The sequence below is a fragment of the Misgurnus anguillicaudatus genome, unplaced genomic scaffold (assembly GCF_027580225.2).
Source record: "Misgurnus anguillicaudatus unplaced genomic scaffold, ASM2758022v2 HiC_scaffold_31, whole genome shotgun sequence".
In the NCBI taxonomy this organism is placed as follows: Eukaryota; Metazoa; Chordata; class Actinopteri; order Cypriniformes; family Cobitidae; genus Misgurnus; species Misgurnus anguillicaudatus.
This window is the reverse complement of record NW_027395281.1, coordinates 2970843-2996084: the sequence shown is the minus strand read 5'-3', so window position 1 is coordinate 2996084 and position 25242 is coordinate 2970843. Positions and strand designations below refer to the sequence as shown.

Sequence of the window (25242 nt, the reverse complement as noted above, 5' to 3'; positions counted from 1 at the left end):
TATAATAAACAGTTGTTTTAAACATTGTGTGAACATTAAAACAGGACATTTTCATAACATTTAAAAATGGTAAAATGTAACATTCCTTTAACGTTGAGACAACACAAAAACGTTCTTAGAACGTCAAGAAAACGGGACACTTTTTACGTTGGCAGAACGTTTTTGGGAACGTTCTTAGAACCTTTTTCTGTTAGCTGGGGAGTTTCTATCAACAGGGGAAAATGTGAGAAATATATTACATTGCTGCTTTAACTATATCTCTTTTTTGCTTTGTGAACATAATTTTCATATTGAAAGTCACATGTAGCTTATATTATTTAAACAAAGTGTTGGGATTACATTGTTTATGAAAAGGGACTTTTGTATATTGTTAGTTTAAATACTGTATGCAGTATATTTTATATTTATATTCATTTGTTGTATGATCACCTGATTGAGTATTAATGGATACCTGCCAAACTCTGTATTTCATTAAAATAGTTAGAAATCGAAGTTGAGTTAAAGTTGCTAAAATACGACATTTTGTACAGTTTACACATATTAAACCACTATAAAATATACACAGTTTGCATGTATTTGTACACACAGTAAACACAGTACAGTGATGTGTGGTTATCATCATAGAGGTGCTGTTCTCAGGTCAGTGTCTGTATCGAATGCATGTTTTTTTTAAATAAATGAATTAAACTGGACACAAAAATGAGCATGGTTTATTGTGTTGTTGACACATGAGTATAACTATTAAATAGTTATCAGGGCATTTTCAACGATTAAACACTAGATGGAGCTGCTGAACTATAATAAAACCCTGCACTGACTTTCTTATTATCTATTTCATAAATGTTTCACTTCTCCCTTTACAATCTTTACAACCTATTAGCTTAGTAGCTTTTAAAAAGTATTTTATTAAGATACCACATTCACAAAAAAATCAAGTGTTTAATGTATTTACATCAGCTGTAACAACAGTTCGCTTTTTGAGATGCAAATTTCGTTTGGCTAAGGGTGGGGGGATTGATTCTAAAGTTTAGATATTTTCTCAAATTAAAATATTGATACCTTTTAATTAAGGTGTTTTTCAATACTTATTTAGCATGATAAAATAAATAAAATAAAGTTAAAAAGAAAACTGTTATACACATGTTGGTCTTCCTGATCTGCTGTCTAAATTGTGTAGCTCTTGTAAAAATATGTATCTCAATCCATAATATAAGGACATTATGATGAATGGATGGATGGATGGATCGATATCTATGTATAGACAGGTGTACAAACCATATCCTCATCTAAAGAACAGTATTAAATTATTTGTGCTCATTCAATTTATAGCAGAGATGTGTGTATTACTTCTGTAAGAAGATAATGCATCTAAATATAAATCTGTAAATGAAGAGTTTCGTTGCAAAACGAGATTCCGTTTTTTTAATTTTTCAGAAATCTCGTTTATTGGTTGTACATTCTAATTAATATCAATTCAACTGCAGTTGGTTTGTTTCATAAATTAAAAATACACCTAAGTAGCACTATAAAACAAAATAATAACATGATAACATCATAATAATCATGTTTTGACAAAAATGTTAAAAACGGATTTATTTCGTTTTACAACGAAACGCTTCAAATATTAATTCATATTTTCTAAATGATTGAGGCAAAATAAAAATGCGCGTGCGCCGCTCTCTCCTATAGACGGGTCGGAGACTGATGCTGTGCTGTCTGGACTGCGACCAACAATTTACTATTAAGATTAATAGTCAAGTTTATAATTGTTAATATTCTAAAGACAGTATTTAAGACGTATGCAGCATACCAAAGAGACAATCCGCCTTCTGATTGAGAAACGGTCCTTTTAATACAGTAACGCTATCATGTGTGTCGGATGAGAGCTCTGTCTTCACTCTCATTTTCTCACAGCGATTTGATTGAATTTTACAGCATCATGGAGAATCTGTTGCTGTTTTTCATTTTCTCGTTAAGTTTAAATGGTGAGTTTGTTTCAACGTTTACTCTTACTTTCACTTTGTATTCCTTCAAAGAAACGTTTGCAGTAGCGTAGCCAGAAAAGAGACTCTGGGTGGGCATCTGAAAATCTGGGTGTGCCACATTAATTTGTCATATTACTGTGCAAAATTATAAACAATAAGCATACAACCATGCTATAATGGCACCATATATTGGATTTTTATTTCTGTGCCCTGAGAATATTAGAATGTGTAACCATGTATCAAAGAAGCATAAATGAATATGATCGCTGATTAGGCGATATTTAGCGTACTTTACATTACCCCACATTAGACAAATATTCCTAACTGCTTGCATTACTATGTAAATATAATGTAAGGGTGAATTTTAAATCTTTATAGTGTATTTCTTACATCTGATTACTGTCTGTTAAAGGGAAAGTTCATCCAAAAATGTAAATTGTGTCATAATTTACTCACCCTTATGTTGTTCTAAACCGGTATATGTTTATTTTATTTTATTTTGACGAACACAAAATAAGATATTTTGATAAATAAGCACAGTTGATTGTAACCATTGACTTTCATAGCAGGAAAAATATTATGGAAATATTGTGATAAATATGTGTGTTCATCAGAATTTTTTTATACAGGTTTAGAACAACATAAGGATGAAAACAATGATGACAGAATTTTCATTTGAGTGAACTATCCCTTTAATAAAGATAAATATCTAACATTAACTGCAGTAAATCAGTAAAAGTTTTTCAGGAAATCTAAATTCATTATAACCTTAAACTTGTTTCAAAAAGCAGAGCTCAACATAAATATGAATAAATCTTTATTACGAAGTTACAGAATTTGGTCAGTCAGGAGTAGTGAGTGATTTTATTTTCTTCTTTTTTTTATATTTAATTAACTTTGATGACAGACTTCAAAGTTAGGCTTGTTATAAGACCGAATGCAATAAAATGTTTATTCGTTTAATAAATATTTTTTGTAAACCAATTGTTTACTATGAAAATCACTAAGACATCTATGCGTATGAGCATTTTAAGCCAAAAAGACGCAAACATAAAGTCGTTTAAGCGCTGTCTGTGCAAGCGCGCTATCGTTGGGTATGACACGTGTCACGCCTTTAAGTTCAAGGTGGCAATCCAGTCCAACTAATAATCATACAGTAGCCTATAAAGATCACTTCAAGAATAAAAACATTGTGTTGGGTTTTGTTGTAAAAGAAATGCAAATTCTGTCCACAAGACAATTACTATACACACATTCCAGCCTATATACGCTGAAATCATGTAGTTGTCAGGATCCTGCCAAGGAGTCTTTTGTTATATTTATGTCTTGTCGTGATGGCAGGGTTCTGGCAGTCCCACGTTCTATGTGGAGGCTCATGACCTTGTGTATCGGGTCATGTGCCTTCGGTGTCTCGTCTCTTGTTCCCGCCTCCTCGTTCTCCTGCTTATTGTTAATAATTAGTTCATTCCCATCACCTGTTCCCTCCTCATTATCTTGATTGGCTTCCCTATTTAATAGGTGTGTTCGACTTCATGCGGCGCTGCGCAGACCGATCGGCGGCTGACTTGAAGCAGTGCATTCCGGTTAGTATTTTTGTCCAACTTCAGCTGGCGCTGCAGGCACGTGACTGTGTCATATGGTTTTTAAGTACCGCGAGAGCGATTCGAGATCAGCCGCCTGAGTTAGCCAGCGCAGTTCGCGAAGAGGAGTTGCACGGGCTGTAATGACGACACAGCTGTTTCACCACTGGTCGGATTCACCACATGACAACAAATCACGTGTATTTCGTGCTTATTTTCACGCCCCCAGTTCCACAAATGCTCACAAATCGGTATTTTTATAACAGTTAAAGCTCTTTTCATGTAGTCGCGATGTTATATTGTGTCATCTTCATCAAAATAAAATAGAAATGAAAAAACGTAGACCCCACTTCATTGGTATTTAAATAATTTATGCTTATTTTGAACTTTATTCTTGTACAAACAGATGATGTAAGCCTCTTCAGTTCCACTCATGCTCATACACGGACATTCAAAACAGTATAATTCACTTTTTATGTAGTTAACATCTTACAAATCATGTTTATTGCGATAAAGCAAGCAAACGACACGTGATCAGCCATGCCTGACGTAAATACCGCAAACTACGGGAAGCACAGCGCGTCCGACTTCATGTCTCCGTTTTAAGCTCCTCCCCACCTGCACGGGGCTAATCTCGCCGATCGGTTACATCCAGCCGCAGGCGATGTCGAACACACCTAACGTCATTGTTTCCTTTGTTCTGTTAGCGATGGGAGAAACGAACCTTTTTGAAGCTTCGAATCAATTGAACCAATTGCTTCACAATTTGATTCAGTTTTTAGAAGCGTTCGAAACACCATACACGCTGGCGACACCTGCTGATCAAAATAGTGTAAAAGCAGCAAGATCTGTTCAAACATTTTACACATTTTACATAAAATAATAACAAAATTGTTCAAAAAATATGTTTTTAAGAAAAAATAATTATTTAATTTAATTAAGACATAATTAAAAGTGCATTCTGTGTTTTTAGTTTTATTTATTGCAAACAAATCATTAAAACAAACTCCCTTTTTAATTATGCACATTTTTGTCATTAAACCTGTTTATAAACAAAAAGTAGACAAAGTGGTAGTGTTTTTAGTCAGAAAGATTAATGTTTTATGAACTTTTATAATAAAATTGACCCGAGTTCACTGACACTGGTCATTTGTGATCAACTCCCCCTAGTGGTGAATTGTCCGATTTTCGAAACGTTTTGAAACAGTTATGATGTAATGAAGCCTCGTTTGCTAAAATCACGTGACTTTGGCTAGTGGAACACTATGTTCTGTTCAGAATCATTTTGTACCGTCGTGTGTTTGCCAGTTGTGTTCTTGTCAAGAAATCTAGTCCAGTTTATCTGTCAAGCTGTTTGTAAAGTTTAGTGTTAAGTCTCTGATAGTTTATATATCCTGTTGATGTGTTTTGCCCCCTTGTGGGCTATTGTTTTGTCTTGTGTTTGTTATTAAAGTCTTTTATTTAACCCTTCATCGTCCGCGCTTGGGTTCTCATCTGAAATCCATGACAGTAGTATTAGCAATGTACAATTTCACTTACATCATTTAAAAGTAGACATTCCAAGCATTATGTAGACATTTATCTTTTGTATGACAAGTATTAATAAAGGAAAAACGAAATAAAGCGAATAGTGAAGTACTACAACTAAATGATTTTATTTTGTATTAATTTGCACTATATATTTAACTTTTTTGTAACATGTTAAATTAGCTTTCCTCTCTGGCCACACCCCTGCAAAGCATGAGATGGGGACCCTCCCACCACTAGTGGTGTCATGTCCAGCACATGCGAATGGCCCCTACGCTAATAGAACTCTGTTTTTGTCTCCCTGTCTTGTCCTCGACCCCGAGGACAATGAGACAAACAGGCCCAGTTCGTGTTGCTATGAAGGTCATCACACCACTGATCTACTGGCTGTCCTTCAACGTGATGACCAGCCGATGCCCGACCAACCAGTGTTGGGGTAGTTACTCAAAAAATGTAATTAGTTACTAGTTACTAGTTACTTCTTAAAATTGTAATGAGATTACTTTACTAGTTACTGCATTTGAAAAGTAACTTCACTACTTATTACTTTACTTTCCTTTTTTTTCCTTTTTCTTAAATACATGGACATGTTTAGGCGGGGTCGGCTGATGATGAGTGACTACTTTAAATGACCGGCCAGGGCTCTAGACTAACTTTTTGCACTGGTTGCACTGGTGCGCCTAACATTTTTTCTTAGGTGCACCAGCACAAAAGTTAGGTGCACCCTAATTTTTGACCCCATCGGATTTATAGTTCGCCCAAAAATTAAAATTCTGTATAATTTATTTGAAAATCAGGTTTGTAACTCTCATGTTGTTACAAACCTGTATAAATGTCTTTGTTCTGGTGAACATGAATGAAAATATTTTGAGGAATGTTTGTAACCAAACCATTCATGAGCCCCATTCACTTCCATAGTATTATTTTTTCCTACTATAGAAGTGAATGGGGCTCATGCTTGGTTTGGTTACAAACATTCCTCAAAATATTTTCATTCATGTTCACCAGAACAAAGACATTTATACAGGTTTGTAACAAAATGAGGGAGAGTTAATGATGACCGAATTTTTTATTTTTGGGTGAACTGTCCCTTTAACACCGCAAGTTTAGCGCCCATGGTGGTTTCATACAGAATATAAACATGTAGGCTATTTTATAATTTTCATGTTGTCATTCCATTTTCCTTATACGAGTCATGCACAGTCCTGTTTGATAACCCGCATCCGCGCGATTAAAATAACAGTTGACCCATTATCCGACATCAGCATCAATTTATTTCATACCCGTTTTACATAAAGACTGCGACCGGCCGCACCGCAAATCGTGATGTAAGTAGAAACCTTTAGAGATCTTCATGCAGAACATTGACAGAAATAAGCACAGGACCATGCTTGTTCAAATATATTATCATTTAATGTGAAACTTTGTGAGGGTCGGCTGATTGACAGCTGAGCGGTCAGCAGTGTTTGAACACTCATAAGCGCTGCGCTTATATTTATTATTACCTTATAAATTGATGATATGATTGCAGTGATTCCAAAGGGATGTCCAAAAAAACTCAAGTAGAATGTTAAATGTTTAAAGTTTAATGTCTCTTTCACGCTGCCCTGTGTAAACCCACGCGGGTGATGGCAAACGCGTGAGGAGCTTGCATTTTGCATTACCTTAAATTACCTTAAATTATGGTCATACAAACAAAAGTAAAACAACATTCAAAACTGTAATGTGTAAATTTATTTATGTAAAGTTACACTCGCAATAATAACAAAACATTGTGCTTTTTTTAAATAGGTAAAAAGTGTTTTGTGCTGCATCGGTTTGGGAGCACGTCACACAAAAAATAAACTCATAGAGGCTATAGGCTACTTTTGAATTCGTTTTGTTAATTTGCTAATTATTTAAGGGAAACACATTTCATATAGGCTTATTTATTTTATTATTTTTTCACCAAAGAAAGACGTAATCATCACGTTCTATTCATTTTAATGCTTTTTGCGCATAAACCCTTGGGGGAATTATTTATAAATGAATCAACAACGCAAATCAAGGAATTAACTTATTTCTCTATTTAAGACAGTCTGGCAGGGCGGTAACAGCGATACATCAAACACCGAAAAGTTTATAGGATTAGATTTGGAAGTAAGATTATGAAGAAAACAGCGGTCCTGACTCCTGGCTTTTTTCTATAAATTGAGCGCACGCGACATTGCTGTTCGGGTTACGTTCAAATAATTTCTTTAAAAGAATTATGCTCTGACTCGATTGAGGTTCATTACCTAATTCCGTCTTCGGGTTCGGACCTCTCGATCCCTGACCGGTAAGTTAAGCAGGATCTTTCGCCACAAGTGTTGTATTGCCATGCTGGGCTTACAAATGCTCAGACAGGTTGCTCATCGCGTTGTCAGCAGTTGAAAGACACTTGTCGTGTGGGCATAGTGTGCATTTCACACGAATATTTTTGTCCTTTCGAGCAATACGCTGAAAGTAATGTGAATATCGCCCCAGTGGCTGAAACCCTCCGTCTTCATTTCCCGCTCCCCTTTGCACCAGCAGCTCCGTCAAATCAATCTCTATGGCAACGGCACACGTACAGGGACACGCATGCACGCACCACTTAAAAAGACAGAACTTTACACCCAGGCAAACACTGCTTGGGTAACGCAGGAACGCGCGTTCCTATAGTCTAGTAAAGTAGTGTAGTTACCAATATTATTAGTGTAATGCGTTACTTTACTTCGTTACCCAAAAAAGTAATGTAGTTACTGTAATCCGTTACTTTGTAACTCGTTACCCCCAACACTGCGACCAACGACCACCGGCTAAACCAGTTTAATCCGCTTACCCCCCTCCTATCCCTACCGTATCTATATATATACATATATTAATTCCTCCCAAGGGTTTTTGTCCTTCTAGGAGTTTTTCCCATTGGGTTTTCTCCTAGAGGTTTTTTTCGTCCAAGGGAGAGTCAGACAACTTTGGCTTAACTTAGCACTTTACTGTATACGTTACATTATTAATATGCTCGCTTGTACGGTTTAACCTTAGCCGCTATCTCTACTTCTTATATTATCTATTGATTTTCTGTGTTCTCCTTTACATCTACTCATGTAAAGCTGCTTTGCAACAATTAACACTTGTGAAAACGCTATATAAATAAAATTGAATTGAATTGAAATGCTCCAATTATAAATTCTTTTAAATTTATAAATACCTAGTAAATTATCTTGTTATTAATGCATTTAATGTCATTATTATTTACATTATAGGTCAAATAATGTATTTGTTGTGGTTTTGATAGCATGTGTATAATCCCACATGTAAAAAACAACAAATATAGAATAGGTTTGTTTTATTTGTATTTTTATTTTGTTACTTTTTTTTGATGCCAGTGAAAATTCTTGACTGGGCAAATAAAATACTGGACCATCAGATTTCCTCCCATTTTGCTCCAGCAGAAAAGAAATATAACTTATTCTGCAGCCATCACAAAAAAATTACAAGCAAAAAATCACAAAACCCAAAGTGCTTTGCCACTTCATTCAGTCCACGGAATCAGTGTTTTAGTTGTCCTGTACATGTGTCGATTTAAACGGAAACCTTAAAATAATCCTTGGGATTTTGCTGATGTTGACCCTCACATAGTTCATCAAAATGCATCTTAATGCGTCTTGTACTTTTGAATAAAACTAGGATGAATGTCTAATGCCTTAAAAAGTCATAAAAATACTTTTGTTTGATTAGACAGCAGCACACATGGATAAGTGCATGGGGAGAGTAGAATATCTGTCTATATATTAATTAACAAAGAATTTCTCTCACTGCAAAGATTACAAATTTGAGTTCAGTTAAAATTCAAATAAATATCAATTTAATGTATATTGGGGCCCATTAGCCTCAATGTTAATATTTCTTTTACATATTTTTTTATAAGCATGGTTTCTTTTATGTATGTTAATATTTTAAAGAATGATAAAACATACCAACAAGTAAAATAAAATAAAATCAACAAGTAAAACAAAATTTGTTTGAGTAGACTGCATCAAAAATGTAACCCTCCAGATTGTTTTATCCATTGTGGTAGCCCTTGCTCACAAAAAGTTGGAGACCCCAACTTCATTAGTAATAGTTTTTAAGTAATTTTTCTAGTACTTTACAAACCTGTACTCTTTACTGCAGAGAAGAAACATTTATAAATCTACACTAGTGCACCCACAATCCATTTAACATTATAAACTGAAGGTAAAGTGTTCAACTGTGGTAAAATCACTGTAAGGCTGAGTATCTGTCTTTGTTTTTCAGCTGTTTTTGGTGAGGAAGTTTCAGTGCTGGAGGGAAATGTAGTCTCATTTAAAACTGGACTTACTGACATGCGTAAAGTTTATCTGATCTGGTTGTACAGAGGTGCTATTATAGCTAAAATAAATGAAGGAGATATCAATTTGTATGATACTGATGATGGGATATTTGAAGACAGACTTCAGTTGGACAATCAGACTGGATCTCTCACTATCAGCGATATCAGAACCAAACACGCTGGACTTTATCAACAAAAAATCATCACCAATGAGACTTTAATCAAAGCATTCAGTCTTACTGTACAAAGTGAGTAACTAAGATAACTAGCAAAGTTTTTTTTTATTCACAGTCCCTGTTTTTTATATTTGTGTGTTATAAAATGAATGTGGAAATCTGACAAACATCTGCATATTTTTTTTCCAGATGTGTTTTTTGCTGGAGTAGAAAACAGAAGAGAAGGAGATTCGGTCACTTTGAACACTGGAGTGACTGAAATAAAGAAACACAATCAAATGAAGTGGATGTTTGGACCTTCAAATCCAGACATCCGTCTTGCTGAAATCATCATAAATGATAGCATCTCATATTATTTTGATGAGAGATACAGAGACAGACTTCATGTGGAAGGTCAGACTGGATCTCTCACCATCAAAGATCTCAAAACTACAGACACAGGAGTTTATCAACTACAGATCTCCAACAGCAAAGAGACCATATACAAGAGATACAATGTGTTTGTGGGTAAGTTCAAATGTTTTAAGTTTCCTGATGACTGAAGGTATTTATAATATTAACATTCAAGTTTTTCCATAACATATACATGTCATGATTTCGGTCTTATTGGCTGCTTTGTCTTTGTTTCAGTATGTGTTGTGTTTTGTTTTGACAGCTCCACACGTGCGCGTCTTCCACCTGGTGATCTCATTATCTCTGACTCTTCTCACCGGCGTCCCACAACTGATCCTTATTATTGCCCAATCCGGTTTGATTTAAATTCCCCTCGTTTCCTTTGTTCTTTGCAAGTTCGTCTTAGTATGTTCGTGCCCGCTAGCTTTGTCTAGTTCTAGTCTTGTCAAGTTTAGAAAGTTTTCTGATTTATATCTGTGCTCTCTGCTGCCTTTGCCCCTTAGATTCCCCGCCCCGTTGTCACTCTATTGTGGAATTAGTTTTCAGTCTTCGCCCTCTATCACTGCTGGATTATTCATCATCTCTGCTGTCTGGTTTTACCGACTGGTGTGACAACAGTCGAGTATTGCGCTCTCTACATCTGTGGTTCTCCAAGCGCTCTCCAATGGCTTGTGCTGACCAGTAGCGTGCGCTGTCCAGCGCTTTCGTCAGCTGAAGACTCTGTCTGCGCTGGGATTCCTGTGTTGTGTGGTTCCTAACAGGACGAACTTGCCAGTATGGATCCCGCGGAGGTTGATGCTCTCCGGTCGGTGCTCGCCCAGCAGGGCTCATGGTTGGGACAACACTCAGCTCGTCTCACTACAACATCTCAGGAGGTTGAGGACTTATCTGTCCGTATGGCTGACCTTTGCTCTCGTCTTGACCAGGTCAGTCATGATGCCACCCAACCCAGTCAGCCGTCACAGACGGAGCCTCATGTTACAGCCCCACCACCTTATGATGGTAATCCCACCTCCTGCCGGGCTTTTCTGTCACAATGCTCTCTGGTTTTTGCCCTCCAGCCCCGCCGCTATTCCCCTGAGCGCACCCGGGTTGCGTATGTGATTACCCTTCTGGTTGGCAAGGCGCGCGAGTGGGCTACGGCCGTGTGGGATGCCTGCGATCCTTGCTGTCGGTCGTTTGATGAGTTTCGCGAGGAGATGGAGAAGCTCTTCGACCGTTCGGTGCGCGGGGACGCCGCTGCGGCTCGGTTGGCACATCTGGTTCAGGGAAGACTCACAGTCACCGAGTACACCATTGAGTTTAAGACCCCAGTGGCTGCCAGCCACAGGAATGAAGCGGCTCTCCGAGCCCAGTTTGTGGAGGGGTTGTCTGATGATCTCCAGGACGAGATCGCTGTCCATGATCTTCCTCCCTCGCTGGATGCCATCATTGATCTCGCTCTCCGGATCGAAGCCCGGAGATTGCCTCGCAATCAGCGACGCTCCATTCGCCAGCGAGTGTTTTCGGACGAGACCACCACTTCCCCCTCTTCCTCATCTTCACCTTCTGCCGAGCCAGAGCCCATGCAGCTGGGGCGCATGCGCCTGTCACAGAGAGAGAGAGAAAGGCGCTTACAGAAGGCCCTGTGTTTGTATTGCGGGAAACCCGGACATTTTGCAAAGACCTGCCCGTTAAAAGCCGCTGCCCACCAGTGAGTTCGGGAGTCCTGGTGGGCGCCACTTCTTCTAAACTCTCCCCTATTTCCAGTACCCAACTCTCCATCATGTTGTCCTTCGCTGGGCGTGATCATCCGTCCACCGCCCTTCTCGACTTTGGTGCGGAGGGCAACTTCATTGACGAAGCTCTGGTTTACGTCTGGGGTGTCCCGGTTGTTCCTCTCCAATCCACTTTGGATGTCTGGTCCCTTAAGGGGCAGCAGATGGCGCGGATTACACATTGCACATCTCCTGTGAGTCTCTCTGTGTCTGGTTATCATCGTGAAGAGATTGTGTTGCATATCCTTCATGCTTCTCTATCTCCTATTATTTTAGGGCATGGATGGTTAGCGCAACACAATCCTCACGTTGATTGGCAGCATAGTATTATTTTGTCTTGGTCCCAGTCTTGTCATGTGTCTTGTCTTGGTTCTGCTGTTTCTGGTTCTGTTCTTTCTCTTCCTCAGGTTCCGGCGGTCGATTTGACCGGGGTCCCGGCGGAGTATGCGGATATCGCTCAGGTGTTTAGTAAACCCCGGGCCACCTCCTTTCCTCCTCACCGGCCATATGATTGTGCTATTGATCTGCTTTCCGGCACTTCTCCGCCTAAAGGTAGACTTTATTCTTTATCGGGTCCTGAGAGAGAGGCTATGGACCAGTATATTAATGATGCCCTGCGTGCCGGTCTCATCCGTCCCTCCACCTCGCCGGCAGGGGGGGGGGAGTTTCTTTGTTGAAAAGAAAGACGGCTCCCTGCATCCTTGTATTGATTATAGGGGTTTGAATGACATTACTGTTAAGAATAGGTACCCCCTTCCTTTAAAGGAACAGTATGTAAAATTTTTTATCAATTAGTCATAAAATGGCCCTTATATGTCACTAGACATTAAGAAATCATTTTCATTTCAAATACTTATATTACTGACAACAGTGGTCTGGCCAGGATATTGTCATTTAAAAAGTGGAGTTGCAGCCCTCAGCTGATGTTTATGTTGTCATTTTGTGTATTGGCCACCAGCTGTGTGATTGCAGTACCAGTTTCAGACACAAGTTTTGTGATTGCAGTAGCAGTTTCAGACACAAGTTTTGTGATTGCAGTACCAGTTTTGGCCACAATCCTACATACTGTTCCTTTAATGTCTACTGCATTTGAGCTCTTGCAGGGAGCGCAGGTCTTTACTAAGCTAGATTTACGCAATGCCTATCACCTTGTGTGTATAAGAGAGGGAGATGAGTGGAAGACAGCATTTAACACCCCTTCTGGACACTTTGAGTACTGCGTTTTGCCGTTCGCTTTGTAACGCTCCTTCTGTCTTCCAAACTCTGGTTAATGATGTGCTGAGAGACATGATTAACAAATTTGTCTTTGTGTACATAGATGATATTCTCATCTTTTCTCCCTCTATGCAGGAACACACTCAGCATGTCCGCCAAGTCTTATGCCGGTTGTTAGAGAATAAGCTTTATGTCAAGGCGGAGAAGTGCGAATTCCATCGTAAGTCACTTTCGTTCTTGGGTTTTGTTGTTGCCCCAGGTGAGATTTGTCCCAACCCAGCCAAGATCAAAGCGGTTGCCGAATGGCCAGTCCCCGAGTCCCGCAAGGATTTATTAAGATTTCTGGGTTTTGCAAATTTTTACCGGCGATTTATCAGAAATTATGGTCAGGTTGCTCAGCCTCTTACTGCTCTCACTTCCACTAAGGAGAGGTTTGTCTAGAATTCTAGTGCTCAGGAGGCCTTTGATAATTTAAAGTCCCGGTTTATCTCTGCTCCTGTTCTCTCACAGATCCGTCTGCTCAATTTATTGTGGAGGTGGATGCTTCGGATGTCAGGGTAGGCGCCGATTTGTCTCAGCGGTCTGCTAAGGATGGCAAGCTGCATCCCTGTGCCTTTTTCTCCCATCGGTTAAACCCAGCAGAGCGAAATTATGACATAGGTAATCGGGAGCTGCTGGCGGTCAGACTGGCTTTGGGTGAGTGGCGTCACTGGTTAGAGGGGACCTCGGAGCCCTTCCTGGTCTGGACGGATCATAAAAATCTCGAATACATCCGTTCAGCCAGGAGGTTATCTTCTCATCAGGCTCGTTGGGCACTCTTCTTTGACAGATTTAACTTCACCCTCTCATATCGGCCCGGTTCTAAGAATACTAAGCATGATGCTCTCTCTCGTGTGTTCGAAAGTCTTTGTTCTGCCAGGGACGAAACCATCCTCCCGGAGGGGCGGGTGGTGGGTGCCCTGCGCTGGGGAATAGAACAACGGGTGAGACGGGCCGGCCGGGAGGGGGAAGTGCCAGATGGGTGCCCAGCGGGTCGATTGTGGGTTCCAGATTCGCTTCACTCCGAGGTCATCCGGTGGGGTCACGAGTCCGAGTTTGTTTGTCATCCGGGGGTTCGGAGAACGTTGGCTACTGTACATCAGCGTTTCTGGTGGCCCTCTATGGGTCCCGATGTCAGACAGTTTGTGTTAGCCTGTCAGGTTTGTGCCCGTAATAAGGCCTCTCATCAAGCCCCTATTGGTCTGCTTAAACTGTTACCCATTCCTTCTCGTCCTTGGTCTCATCATCGCCATTGATTTTGTGGCCAATTTGCCTAGTTCTAAGGGAAACACTGTTGTTTTGACCATTGTTGACCGCTTCTCCAAGGCAGCTCACTTTGTCCCTTTGCCCAAATTACCCACTGCCAAGGAAACAGCCCAGGAAATGATCGAACACGTCTTTCGCTTACATGGTCTGCCCACAGACGTTGTTTCAGATAGGGGTCCTCAGTTTATTTCTCGTTTCTGGCAGGAATTTTGTAGACAAATAGGCTCCACAGCTAGCTTGTCTTCAGGGTTTCATCCTCAGACCAACGGGCAATGTGAACGGGCTAACCAAGATTTAGGTAAAGCTCTCCGCTGTCTGACATCGCAATATCCGAGCTCCTGGTGCCAACAGTTACCCTAGGTTGAATACGCCCATAATTCTCTCCCTGTTTCTTCTCTCAACATGTCACCTTTTGAGGCGTCCATGGGGTTTCAGTCTCCTTTATTCCCGTCCCAAGAACCTGACGCGGTGGTTCCGTCTGCGCTAGCTTTCGTCCATCGTTGCAAACGCACCTGGAGAAAGGCTAGATTTACATTACGGCAGGTTTCCAGACGAACCAAAGCCGCGGCCGACCGTCACCGTAGAACCGCGCCCAGTTTTATCTGTGGGCAGAAAGTATGGCTTTTGTCCAAGGATTTACCTCTCCGTGAGCCTTCTCACAAGCTGGCTCCACGATTCCTTGGGCCATACAGCATAGTTAAGATTATTAATCCCGTGACGGTCAGGCTCAGATTGCCCCAGCACTCGGTCGGGTTCACCCTGTGTTTCATGTCTCCAAGCTTAAACCTGTTTTTTTCCCCACCTTAATCCTGTTCCCTCTGCCCCCACCCCTCCCACCCCTCAGCTTGTAGATGGTGCTCCCGTATATACAGTTAAGTCTTTACTGGATGTGCGTCGCCAGGGTAGGGGATTTCAATATCTTGTAGACTGGGAGGGCTATGGTCAGGAGGAGAGGTGTTGGGTACCGGCCGGGACATTCTGGACCCTGGGCTGATAGAAGATCTCCTCTGGCGACGGGGTGAGCCTCCTCATGGACCGCCCGGTGGCGGTCGTGGGGGGGGGAGTCCTGTCATGATTTCGGTCTTATTGGCTGCTTTGTCTTTGTTTCACTATGTGTTGTGTTTTGTTTTGACAGCTCCACACATGCGCGTCTTCCACCTGGTGATCTCATTATCTCTGACTCTTCTCACCGGCGTCCCACACCTGATCCTTATTATTGCCCAATCCGGTTTGATTTAAATTCCCCTCATTTTTCTTTGTTCTTTGCAAGTCCGTCTTAGTATGTTCGTGCCCGCTAGCTTTGTCTAGTTCTAGTCTTGTCAAGTTTAGAAAGTTTTCTGATTTATATCTGTGCTCTCTGCTGCCTTTGCCCCTTAGATTCCCCGCCTCGTTGTCACTCTATTGTGGATTAGTTTCCAGTCTTCGCCCTCTATCACTGCTGGATTATTCATCATCTCTGCTGTCTGGTTTTCCCGACTGGTGTGGCAACAGTCGAGTATTGCGCTCTCCACATCTGTGGTTCTCCGAGCGCTGTCCAACGTCTTGTGCTGACCAGTGGCGTGCGCTGTCCAGCGCTTTCGTCAGCTGAAGACTCCGTCAGCTAATCTCTCTCTCTCTCTGTGCCCCGCCAGGAATCTCTCTCTGTGCCCGCCAGGATTTCGTCTGTGTTTACGTATCTGTGGATGTCTTACAGCTCGGCTGTGTTTCCCACATTGTGAGCTACCTAGAGGAGATTGTTGTGGTCCGCCTCGCTAGTGTTTTCTCTCCATCTCTTCATCGCACACACAGACACTGAGAGTTTTCTATTATACATATTACTGATTCACCAAGTGTTTTCTGCTATTATACATTTTCATCTGATGACATTGAGTGTTTGTCTACTATACATATTTTGAATTAAAACCTCTGCGCTGGGATTCCTGTGTTGTGTGGTTCCTAACAATACATTGAAGTTAACTGTCGGGCATTAATGTTTGTCTCTCTATAGCCGCTGCAGAACCAGGACTGTCTGCATTATATACTGGACTGATATGTGCTGCTGTCCTGTTGCCTATACTTGGAGTTATAATACTGGTTGTGGCTATTGGATATAGGAGGAAATACTCTCAGCTCAAAGGTAGACTAATAGAGGAGAAGATGAAAGATTTGTTGTTTTGTTTATAGTACATGTACGTTCTTTTAGAGTGATGCACATAATTGTCTTGTTCAAAGGGTAATTTCCAAATGGGTGCTTACTTTTAGAAAACAATTTAGCAACATGAAAGTATTTCAGTCTTGTGAGATTCATATGATATCTCTAAAACAGTTCTTGTATGTTTTCTGTTTGTCTGAGACAGATGAAATGAAGACAGTGTCAGTGATTGAGGGAAATTCTGCAACTTTGAAAACCGGAATCACTGAAATACAAGACCATCATAAAATAATCTGGAGGTTTGGAGACAAAGGCCCAATGATCGCTCAGATCCAAAAGACCAATGATAACCCATATGGTGATGATGAGAGATTCAAAAACAAACTTCATCTGGATAAGAAGACTGGAGATCTTACGGTCAGTGATATCAGAATTGAGATCACTGGAGATTATCACCTGGAGATCACCAGAAGAAACAAAATCACTCAATCAGAGAGATTCAAAATTGTTGTCCAAGGTGAGAAGATCAAATATTTCAATGCTATAATGATTTAAGAAGTTTTTAGTCTGTGGGAGCCTGAAAAACTATAAGGGTTAAATGTGAAGGTCTGAAAGCCCAAACCGGGACTCGAAATTTACTCAGTGATGTGTGTACACATATTTTTTATTGTTTCTCATTGTTTGTATTGTTTAGAGTTGTGGCTCTGATTCTTTAGTTTTTACACAGATTGATTTCTGGACATCTCAAACAAATCATTCCAACCCCCCCCCCCCAAATTATCATTTTTAGAGGGTCAAAGTGTCATGTAGATGTTGTGTTTAGCTTATGTGTGCTTTCACTACATTGAGCTAGCACATTGACAACTATTAGATGACTTACGACACACAGCACATTATATATTTATGCATTTGACAGATGCTTTTATATAAAGCAACTTATAGTGCATTGCAAGGTATACATTTTATTAACGTGTGTTCCCTGGGTTCGAACCCATGACCTTTTGTGCTGCTAACGCTATGCTCTTCCACTGAGCTATACAGGAGCATTACAAACAATATGTTTTTTAATATGAATGTTTCTTGAGAATCGAACGCATTCGCTTAGTTTTGCTAACACTGTTCACCAACTGAGCTGCTGTAACATTATCATCACATACTGTATATGTGCTATAATTAATGCAAAAGAGAGCAATTGGGGAAGTTACTTAAGCCGGGTACACACCAAAAGATAATCGGGCTGATTTTGGGCCGATTTCCCCCCTTCCGACAATCCTAGCTATGTCCCGAGTATCGCGAAGGTTTCACAGATTATCTTATCAGATTGTCCCTTCATGTGAGGTGTGTTAAGAGTGTCCCAACCTGCTCGGAAGAACGTCGGAGCCGCGCCGATCGCGAATCGTAAATATCAACATGTTGAATATTTACGATCAGAAATCCTGATGTGTGTGGGGAATCCCGAGGACAAACGCGAGCACGCTATTGAGATTATCACGTGAAACGAAACCATATCCAATCAGAAAGCGAGATGAGGGAAGACGGAAGCAGTCATGGTGCAGCACAAAGGCCGCTTCTCAATCCGTAGGTCGCATTTCCAGGCTGTATATACGTCATCAAGACTGTCTTATTTCAGAATATATAAAATTGGCTATTATTCGTTGTTCATCGTATATTGTTTTAATAAACTTATGACTTGTGAATGTAATGCTCAGTTAACTTGAATAAACCAGGTTTCATGACGTATGCAGGCTGCATATGCGACCTCAGCAGGCTACAGCCTTCGGATTGAGAAACGGCCAAAGTGAAGTTGATGTGGACAGTAGAGATGGAGGATCAGCTTGTTGATTTGTGGCAACAGCACGAATGTTTATACAACGTGTCTTGTAAAAATTATTCCAAGCACTATCATTGAAATGTCTTCCTGCATATCGTCCACCATGCTTGTTTTGAAGTCTTGCGAGATTTTGTGGGATTTCCTGTGTTCACAGATGAGACTCTGATTAAAAATCTGTTTGTGTGTGGTGTGCTGTCTTTAACACATAATGGCACACCACACACTATAGGAGCAAAACGGATAAATCTAGGATTTTTTATCCTCAAGTTTGTGGTCCATCACATTTTTAAAATCTTATAAGATGTAAAAAATCCTACCCGTTCTCACCAAGATGCGTACAAATGACACGCAGTGTCATTATCGTGCAATAGATACGCCAAATTCCGATTTTGCGTGCATATGATACGCCAGTCCTTCCCATTCACTAATATGGCGAATCGTTTCGTGACGTTTTATTTATTGTTTTCTCATTTGTTTTCTGTTTTTTAAACCATTTTCGCTTGGGTTTAGGGTTAGATTTCACATTTGTTTAAGCAGGTTATTTAATATACAGGTTTCTCTATGTTTTTATCTATATTTAAGCCATGGTCGCTTGGAGTTGGGAGTAGAGTTGGGGTTTGGGTTAGGATGTTATTTTTATATAACAAAAAGTTGTTCTAACCCTAAACCCAAGCGAAAATGGTAAAAAAAACAGAAAACAAATGAGAAAACAATAAATAAAACGTCACGAAACGATTCGCCATATAAGTGAATGGGAAGGACTGGCGTATCATATGCACGCAAAATCGGAATTTGGCGTATCTATTGCACGATAATGACACTGCGTGTCATTTGTACGCTTTTTGGTGAGAATGGGTTGAAAAAATCTTCTGGTGTGTACCCAGCATTAGAAACAGGAAGTTAGTGCTGATTTGAAGACAGCACAGAAAGTTTGTGTGACAGCACTTTGAAAGTAGTGTAGCATGATTTTGAGTAGTTGTGTGCAACTGTTATATGTTTGAGTTGTGTCAAAATCTCTTTATATGTCAATTTTTGTGTGTGTTTCTGTTTGATATAACGTAGACAAATTAAAGGTCACAAAAGGAGAGTCTGTTAAACTACAGACAGGCATTTCCGAACTACAAGACGATGATAAGATACAGTGGAGATTTGAAGTTAATGGAAAGAGCAATGCGATCTCATTAAACTGTGATGATGAGATATTCAGAAACATGAAGTTGGACCGTCGGACTGGATCTCTCACCATCACAAACATTGAAAACGTACAATCTGGAGTTTATGAAATACAGATTAAGAACAGAAATACAACTTTATATAAGAAATTCAAGGTTCTCATAAGGGGTGAGTAGCTCAAATCTTTTTAAGTAATACTCATAATGTTATGAAAGTGACGTGTTTACTAATGTGTTTATGTATATTTATATCTGTTGACATGCAGATAATAAATTAAAACATTCAGTGGGAGATTCTGTGACTCTAGAAACTGAAGTCATCGAGCTGAAGGAAGACCATCAGATACTGTGGACATTTGGAAATAAAAACACCCCTATAGCTGAAATCAACCGAGTCAGCGGTCGTCTATATGTATATGATGGTAATGATGAGAGATTCAGAGACAGACTGACGCTAAATGAACAGAATGGAGATCTGACCATCACAAACATCAGGAGAGGACATTCAGATGTTTATAAACTGCAGATCAACAGCAGATCAGGGGGCACATGCAAGAGTTTCATGCTAATTGTAAACGGTGAGTTACGTGAATCAGTATGTTTACATGCAACCAAATAATAATGCTGTGCGCTGCTCTGCCTTTGCTTTTTGCGGACTTCAGATTTAGGCTACTTTTAGACTGATTCAGCGAGTTGATTTTTGTCTGTGGGTTAAAGATGAAAGAATTATGTTTATTAAAATATATTTGTATTTTTTTTAAAGATAATGTTTATTAGTTATGGGTATTTGAGCTGTGAATAGCCATGCAATGCAATGCTTTTGGGCTAGTTTGAATGTCCATTGGGCTGGTTTTTATATGCTAATCTTGCAACCTTGGCTGTGCGCTTGTACAGACATTTGGTTCGGATTTAATAGGATGTACGTGTAAACGAACATTTTAATCAGATTGCAATGTTTAGGGTACATGTAAACTGTACTACTGTCATAACCTGCAATCACCTTAATTCAGTCGGATTGAAAAAAATATTGTGCATGTGTTTTGGATGTAATAACAAATAGGCGACTAAAATGCAGTGGTAAGATCTGCTAACCTAAAGTTAATTAAATGTTTATTTATTTGTTATTTCGTTTTACCTCAGAGTCTTACATTACTCTAGCAATTTCTTTTTTTCTTTCTTCTTTTAGTAAGTTAACTTAAATATGTGAGAACGAAAATATTATTTTAGTGATTTCCATGAAGAAAATGATGTTAGAAGCTTTTGATTGTTATAAAACCGGAGAGCTATGCGGCTAACGTTAAACTGATCTGTGAACCTAAAGTAAATGAAATTATTTCGTTTATTTATTTATTTTACATTTCGTTTTACCTCAGTATAACACATAGTGATTTCTTATTTCTCTTTCTTCATTTAGTAACTTAATACATGAGAACGAAAATATATCTTTGTGATTTTCGTCTATATAAAGAGATTTTTGATTGTTGTAAATTTTAATAATGGAGAGGCGGCTAAACTGCTTTGGTAAGATCTGTTAACCTAAAGTGAATAAAAAGTTTATATCTGTTTCAAGTCTTCTATATTGTGTTGAAGTCACTTGTTATTTATATATTTGATAAAATACAATGTTATCTAAAAACAATGTGTAATTAAAAATAACCTGTTATAATACACTCATATAATATTTCAGTAATAGAATAATTTAATTATTCCAACGTTATGGGAACGTTAAACTAACTTAAAAATAACCTTTCTTAAAGAAAACTTTCCTGGCTAACCAAAAACAAACCTTGGAAAATAACGTTCTGGAAACTAAAAACGTTAAGGGAACGTTTTGGGAACCGTTGGCTTACATGAAAATCCAGGATTTATCAATATTCTACATTAAACAATGTATTTTTTATTTGGGCTACTTATATTTCGGGCTACCAAAATTGGAGGAGTACCTGGCCGAAGGGCTACCAGGGATTTTGAAATTTTGTGATCCCTGATAACCACTGACTATAATTGATAATGTTGATCATATTCAAGTCTGTTTTAATGTTCATGTTTATCTGTATTTTTATTTGTGTTGCATGAAATGAAGAGAACCTGATCCCAGTGATGGAGGGAGAATCTATTACACTATTCACTGATCTTACTGACATACAGGGTGATGAAGTGATGATACTGTGGATGTTTGGACCTGAAGACAGTCTCATAGCTAAAGCTAATAATAAGAAGAAAAAGAGTAAGGTTCATGATGGTGTCGACGGGAGATTTAAAAACAAACTCGAGCTGGATCAGACTGGATCTCTCACTATCAGAGACATTAACACTGAGCTCACAGGACTTTATAAACTACTGATGATCAGCAACAGAGATACCAAATACAAGAAATACAGAGTTTCAATCCGTGGTGAGATATTCAAATCTTTCACAATAACTCAGAAATGAACAACATAAACTTACACTAAATTAAGTTACATTTAATAGGTTTTTATTGACATTCCTTTTTCTTCACTGCATTGGAAATGAATGCATGCAGATGTCAATTCAATGCAGTTTATAAAAAGATGAAATATCAACACTGTTTGTAATTTTTATTTTATTTTCTCAAAGGTAATCGAGCAAGAGCCTGGGTGCCAGATCATAGAGAGATTGTGTCAGAGGGAATTCCTTTACTTCACATATAAACCTCACAACTCTTGTGAAATTTTGTAAATTCTCATCATTTTAATGTTGCAATCTGTAACATTTTTTAATGTTCAAAAGTAACAAAAAATGTGTTCAAAATCTCCTTATAATTTAATGGTTGGGTCTGTTTTTGAAGTCTTTAATTTCTGTGTGATTATGTGACTTTTATAAACACAAAGTCAAAGAAGAGGAACCTGTTACCATTGCATGTATTTTGTAGCTTGTTTATACATAGAGGTTAAACTGGTCTTCTAGATAGCAGCGTTTAATCTGTAGTTTTAAATGATAATCATCTGAGGAACGTTGTGTCAATATGTCAATTTATTACTTTAAGGAATTATCTAATGTTAAAATAGTGATAGCTTAAACTGTGAAAAGTCTCCTGTTAAAAAGGGGAACTCGTGCTAAAACAAGAGTTTATATCAGCAGGGAACAAATGCGACAAATATATTACATTGCTGCTTTAAGTATATCTCTATTTTGCTTTGTGAACATAATTTTCATATTGAAAGTCACATGTAGCTTACATTATTTAAACAAAGTGTTGGGATTACATTGTTTGTGAAAAGGGACTTTTGTATATTGTTAGTTTAAATACTGTATCCAGTATATTTTATATTTATATTCATTTCTTGTATGATCACCGGATTGAGTATTAATGGATACCTGCCAAACTTTGTATTTCATGAAAATATATAGAAATCGAAGTTGAGTTAAAGTTGCTAAAATACGACACTTTGCACAGATTACACATATTAAACCACTATAAAATATACACAGTTTGCATGCATTTGTACACAGTAAACACAGTGATGTGTGGTTATCATCATAAAGGTGCTGTTCTCAGGTCAGTGTCTGTATCGAATGCATGCTTTTTTAAAATAAATGAATTAATCTGGACACAAAAATGAGCATGCTGGTTTATTAAATTGAAATGATGTGTTGGCATATAAGTATAGCTATCAAATAGTTATCAGTGTGTTTTTAATGTTTAAACACTAGATGGAGCTGCTAAACTATAATAAAACCCTGCACTGACTGTCTTATCATAAATGTAATGTATGAATACAGAATAAAAGCTGTAAATAAAGAGATATATAAGATTCATGCATCATTTAACCGTACAGTATGTCTGATCTCATCCTCTTCTCTTCATCTCTTCTGATTCTGATGTCAAAAACCAAAACAGCAACAGTAGCCACGCCCACCAGAGCAGAGACGACCAATCGGATCACAGCTTCAGTAAAACCACAATGGCAGAAGGCTTGTGAAAGAAAAAAAAAAGCACAATATAATTAAACTATGATCGCAATCCTTCAAACGGATAGATTAAATAAGTTTAATATGGTTTGTACTCAGTTCTGAAAATAAACACTAATAATCATTACAATCATACCTGAACACGACTGACAGACATCATTAATGTTGAGATATTGAGTCTGATTGCCAATGGGATTGTTCACCACACAGCTATAAGTGTTGTTATCCTGATATTCAACCTCCAGAGGTAGAGAGAGTCTGATGTTGAGATCAGACACACTGATGATGGACAATAAACTGTTTCCTTTATACCAGGACAGACTCACATCTCTCACATTCAACACTGAACACAATAATGAACAATTTGATGATGATGATGAAGAACATTGAGAAGAAACTCTGCTGATGACAGGAACGGGCAGACGAGCTGAAAAATTATACATAATAAATTACGTTAATTCATTTAAAATCTTATATCAGATAATAAATAATGTGTCAGATTAAAAAAGTTATTAAAAGTTCTTCTTTACTCACCATAGACATTAATGTTGAATGTTTTGAGTTTTTTGTTTGTCTTGGTGTTGATTAGTTGATAAAGTCCAGTGTGTGTGATGTTGGTGTTTGTAATGGTCAGAGATCCAGTCTGATTGTTTAACTTCAGTCTGTTTTTAAATCTCCCATCAGGTTTATCATCAAATAATCTGACATTATTGTCTTCTCTCATGATTCCAGCTATAAGAACTCCTGTACGTCCAAACTTCCAGGAAATTCCCTCCTCTTTCTGTGATTCAGTGAGATTGACAGATAAAGTCACAGAATCTCCCTCCATCACAGACACAGACTCACTATCACAAAAAACACCTGAAAAATAAACAACAACACTGTATATACATAGTTTTACCCTTTATTCACTGAAAAAATATATTAATTTAATTTACTCAATTTTTTAAGGTAAGTGGTTGCAATAAATTTATTACAGCTACATTTAAACAAAAGTTTTTTGTTTTGTTTTGTTTAGCTATTTTTTTAAATGTAGCTTAAATAAATTAGTTGCGACCACTTACCTTATAAAAAAAGTAAATTGAATAAATAATTTTTTTTCAGTGTATATTATTTTAAAATGTATTTCAGGGGTATACATTTAAATTTTTACAACCCATATGGCAAAAAAATTTGTTTTTCTTGGCCAAAATATAAAAGTTTGTATAAAATAAATTATAATATTGAATCTTTTCCATCCTTTTAGGTTCAATTCGATCTGAATATAAAGGCTTTATATATTTAAAAAAATGGCCAAAAAATATATACCGGTCAAAAATACATTTTTGTAAACATATTTAAAATATTTCAGTACATATATTTATTGGCCATTTTTTATATTTTGAAATACATTTAAAATTCAATTTAAAAATATACTTTGTTGCCATATGTGACCATGGACATTTAAAAGCATGAATGTTATCGCCAGCAATTAAATATATTTGGGCATATTTGGTTTTAGCGATTTAGAATTTACAATATATCTAACACAGATTTCCAAATGTCCTCATTAATATAAAAACTGTCTTTATTACTTCATTATCGATTAGAAAATAATAAAATAAAGCAAATTTTGTTATGTTTGAACATTATCAAAAAGATTTGCCAAGAAATCTGCAACATTACACTGTAAAAAGATTCCGTAGAAATTACAGTATTACTGGCAGCTGGATGCCAGTAACTTACTGTAAATTTAAATTCATGTTATTTACAGACAACAGTTTGTTCAAACTTAAATGAACATTAAACATTAACAAGGCTTTGTCTTACAGAATAAAAATATAAAATAACAGCACCATGCAAAGCATTCTGGGAAACAAAAATCCTCATCAACGTTTTTCTGT

General features: G+C 38.1%; 2 protein-coding genes across 2 annotated transcripts; one reads left to right on the top strand and one right to left on the bottom strand.

Annotated features, from left to right (window-relative positions):
• The first annotated feature begins 1597 nt into the window (after positions 1-1597).
• LOC129454074 (uncharacterized) lies at positions 1598-21859 on the top strand. Its single transcript, XM_055218555.2, has 8 exons — positions 1598-1985; positions 9392-9694; positions 9812-10129; positions 16280-16408; positions 16629-16940; positions 19317-19595; positions 19693-20004; positions 21510-21859. Exons 1-8 carry the CDS (start codon positions 1880-1882, stop codon positions 21857-21859), a joined length of 2109 nt encoding a protein of 702 aa, XP_055074530.2. The 5' UTR covers positions 1598-1879.
• A 1174-nt stretch (positions 21860-23033) lies between these two features.
• Positions 23034-24214, bottom strand: LOC141362979 (uncharacterized). Its single transcript, XM_073865373.1, has 3 exons — positions 23894-24214; positions 23496-23786; positions 23034-23363 (listed from the first exon to the last, which is right to left on the bottom strand). Exons 1-3 carry the CDS (start codon positions 24186-24188, stop codon positions 23215-23217), a joined length of 735 nt encoding a protein of 244 aa, XP_073721474.1. The 5' UTR covers positions 24189-24214; the 3' UTR covers positions 23034-23214.
• Positions 24215-25242: the final 1028 nt, after the last annotated feature.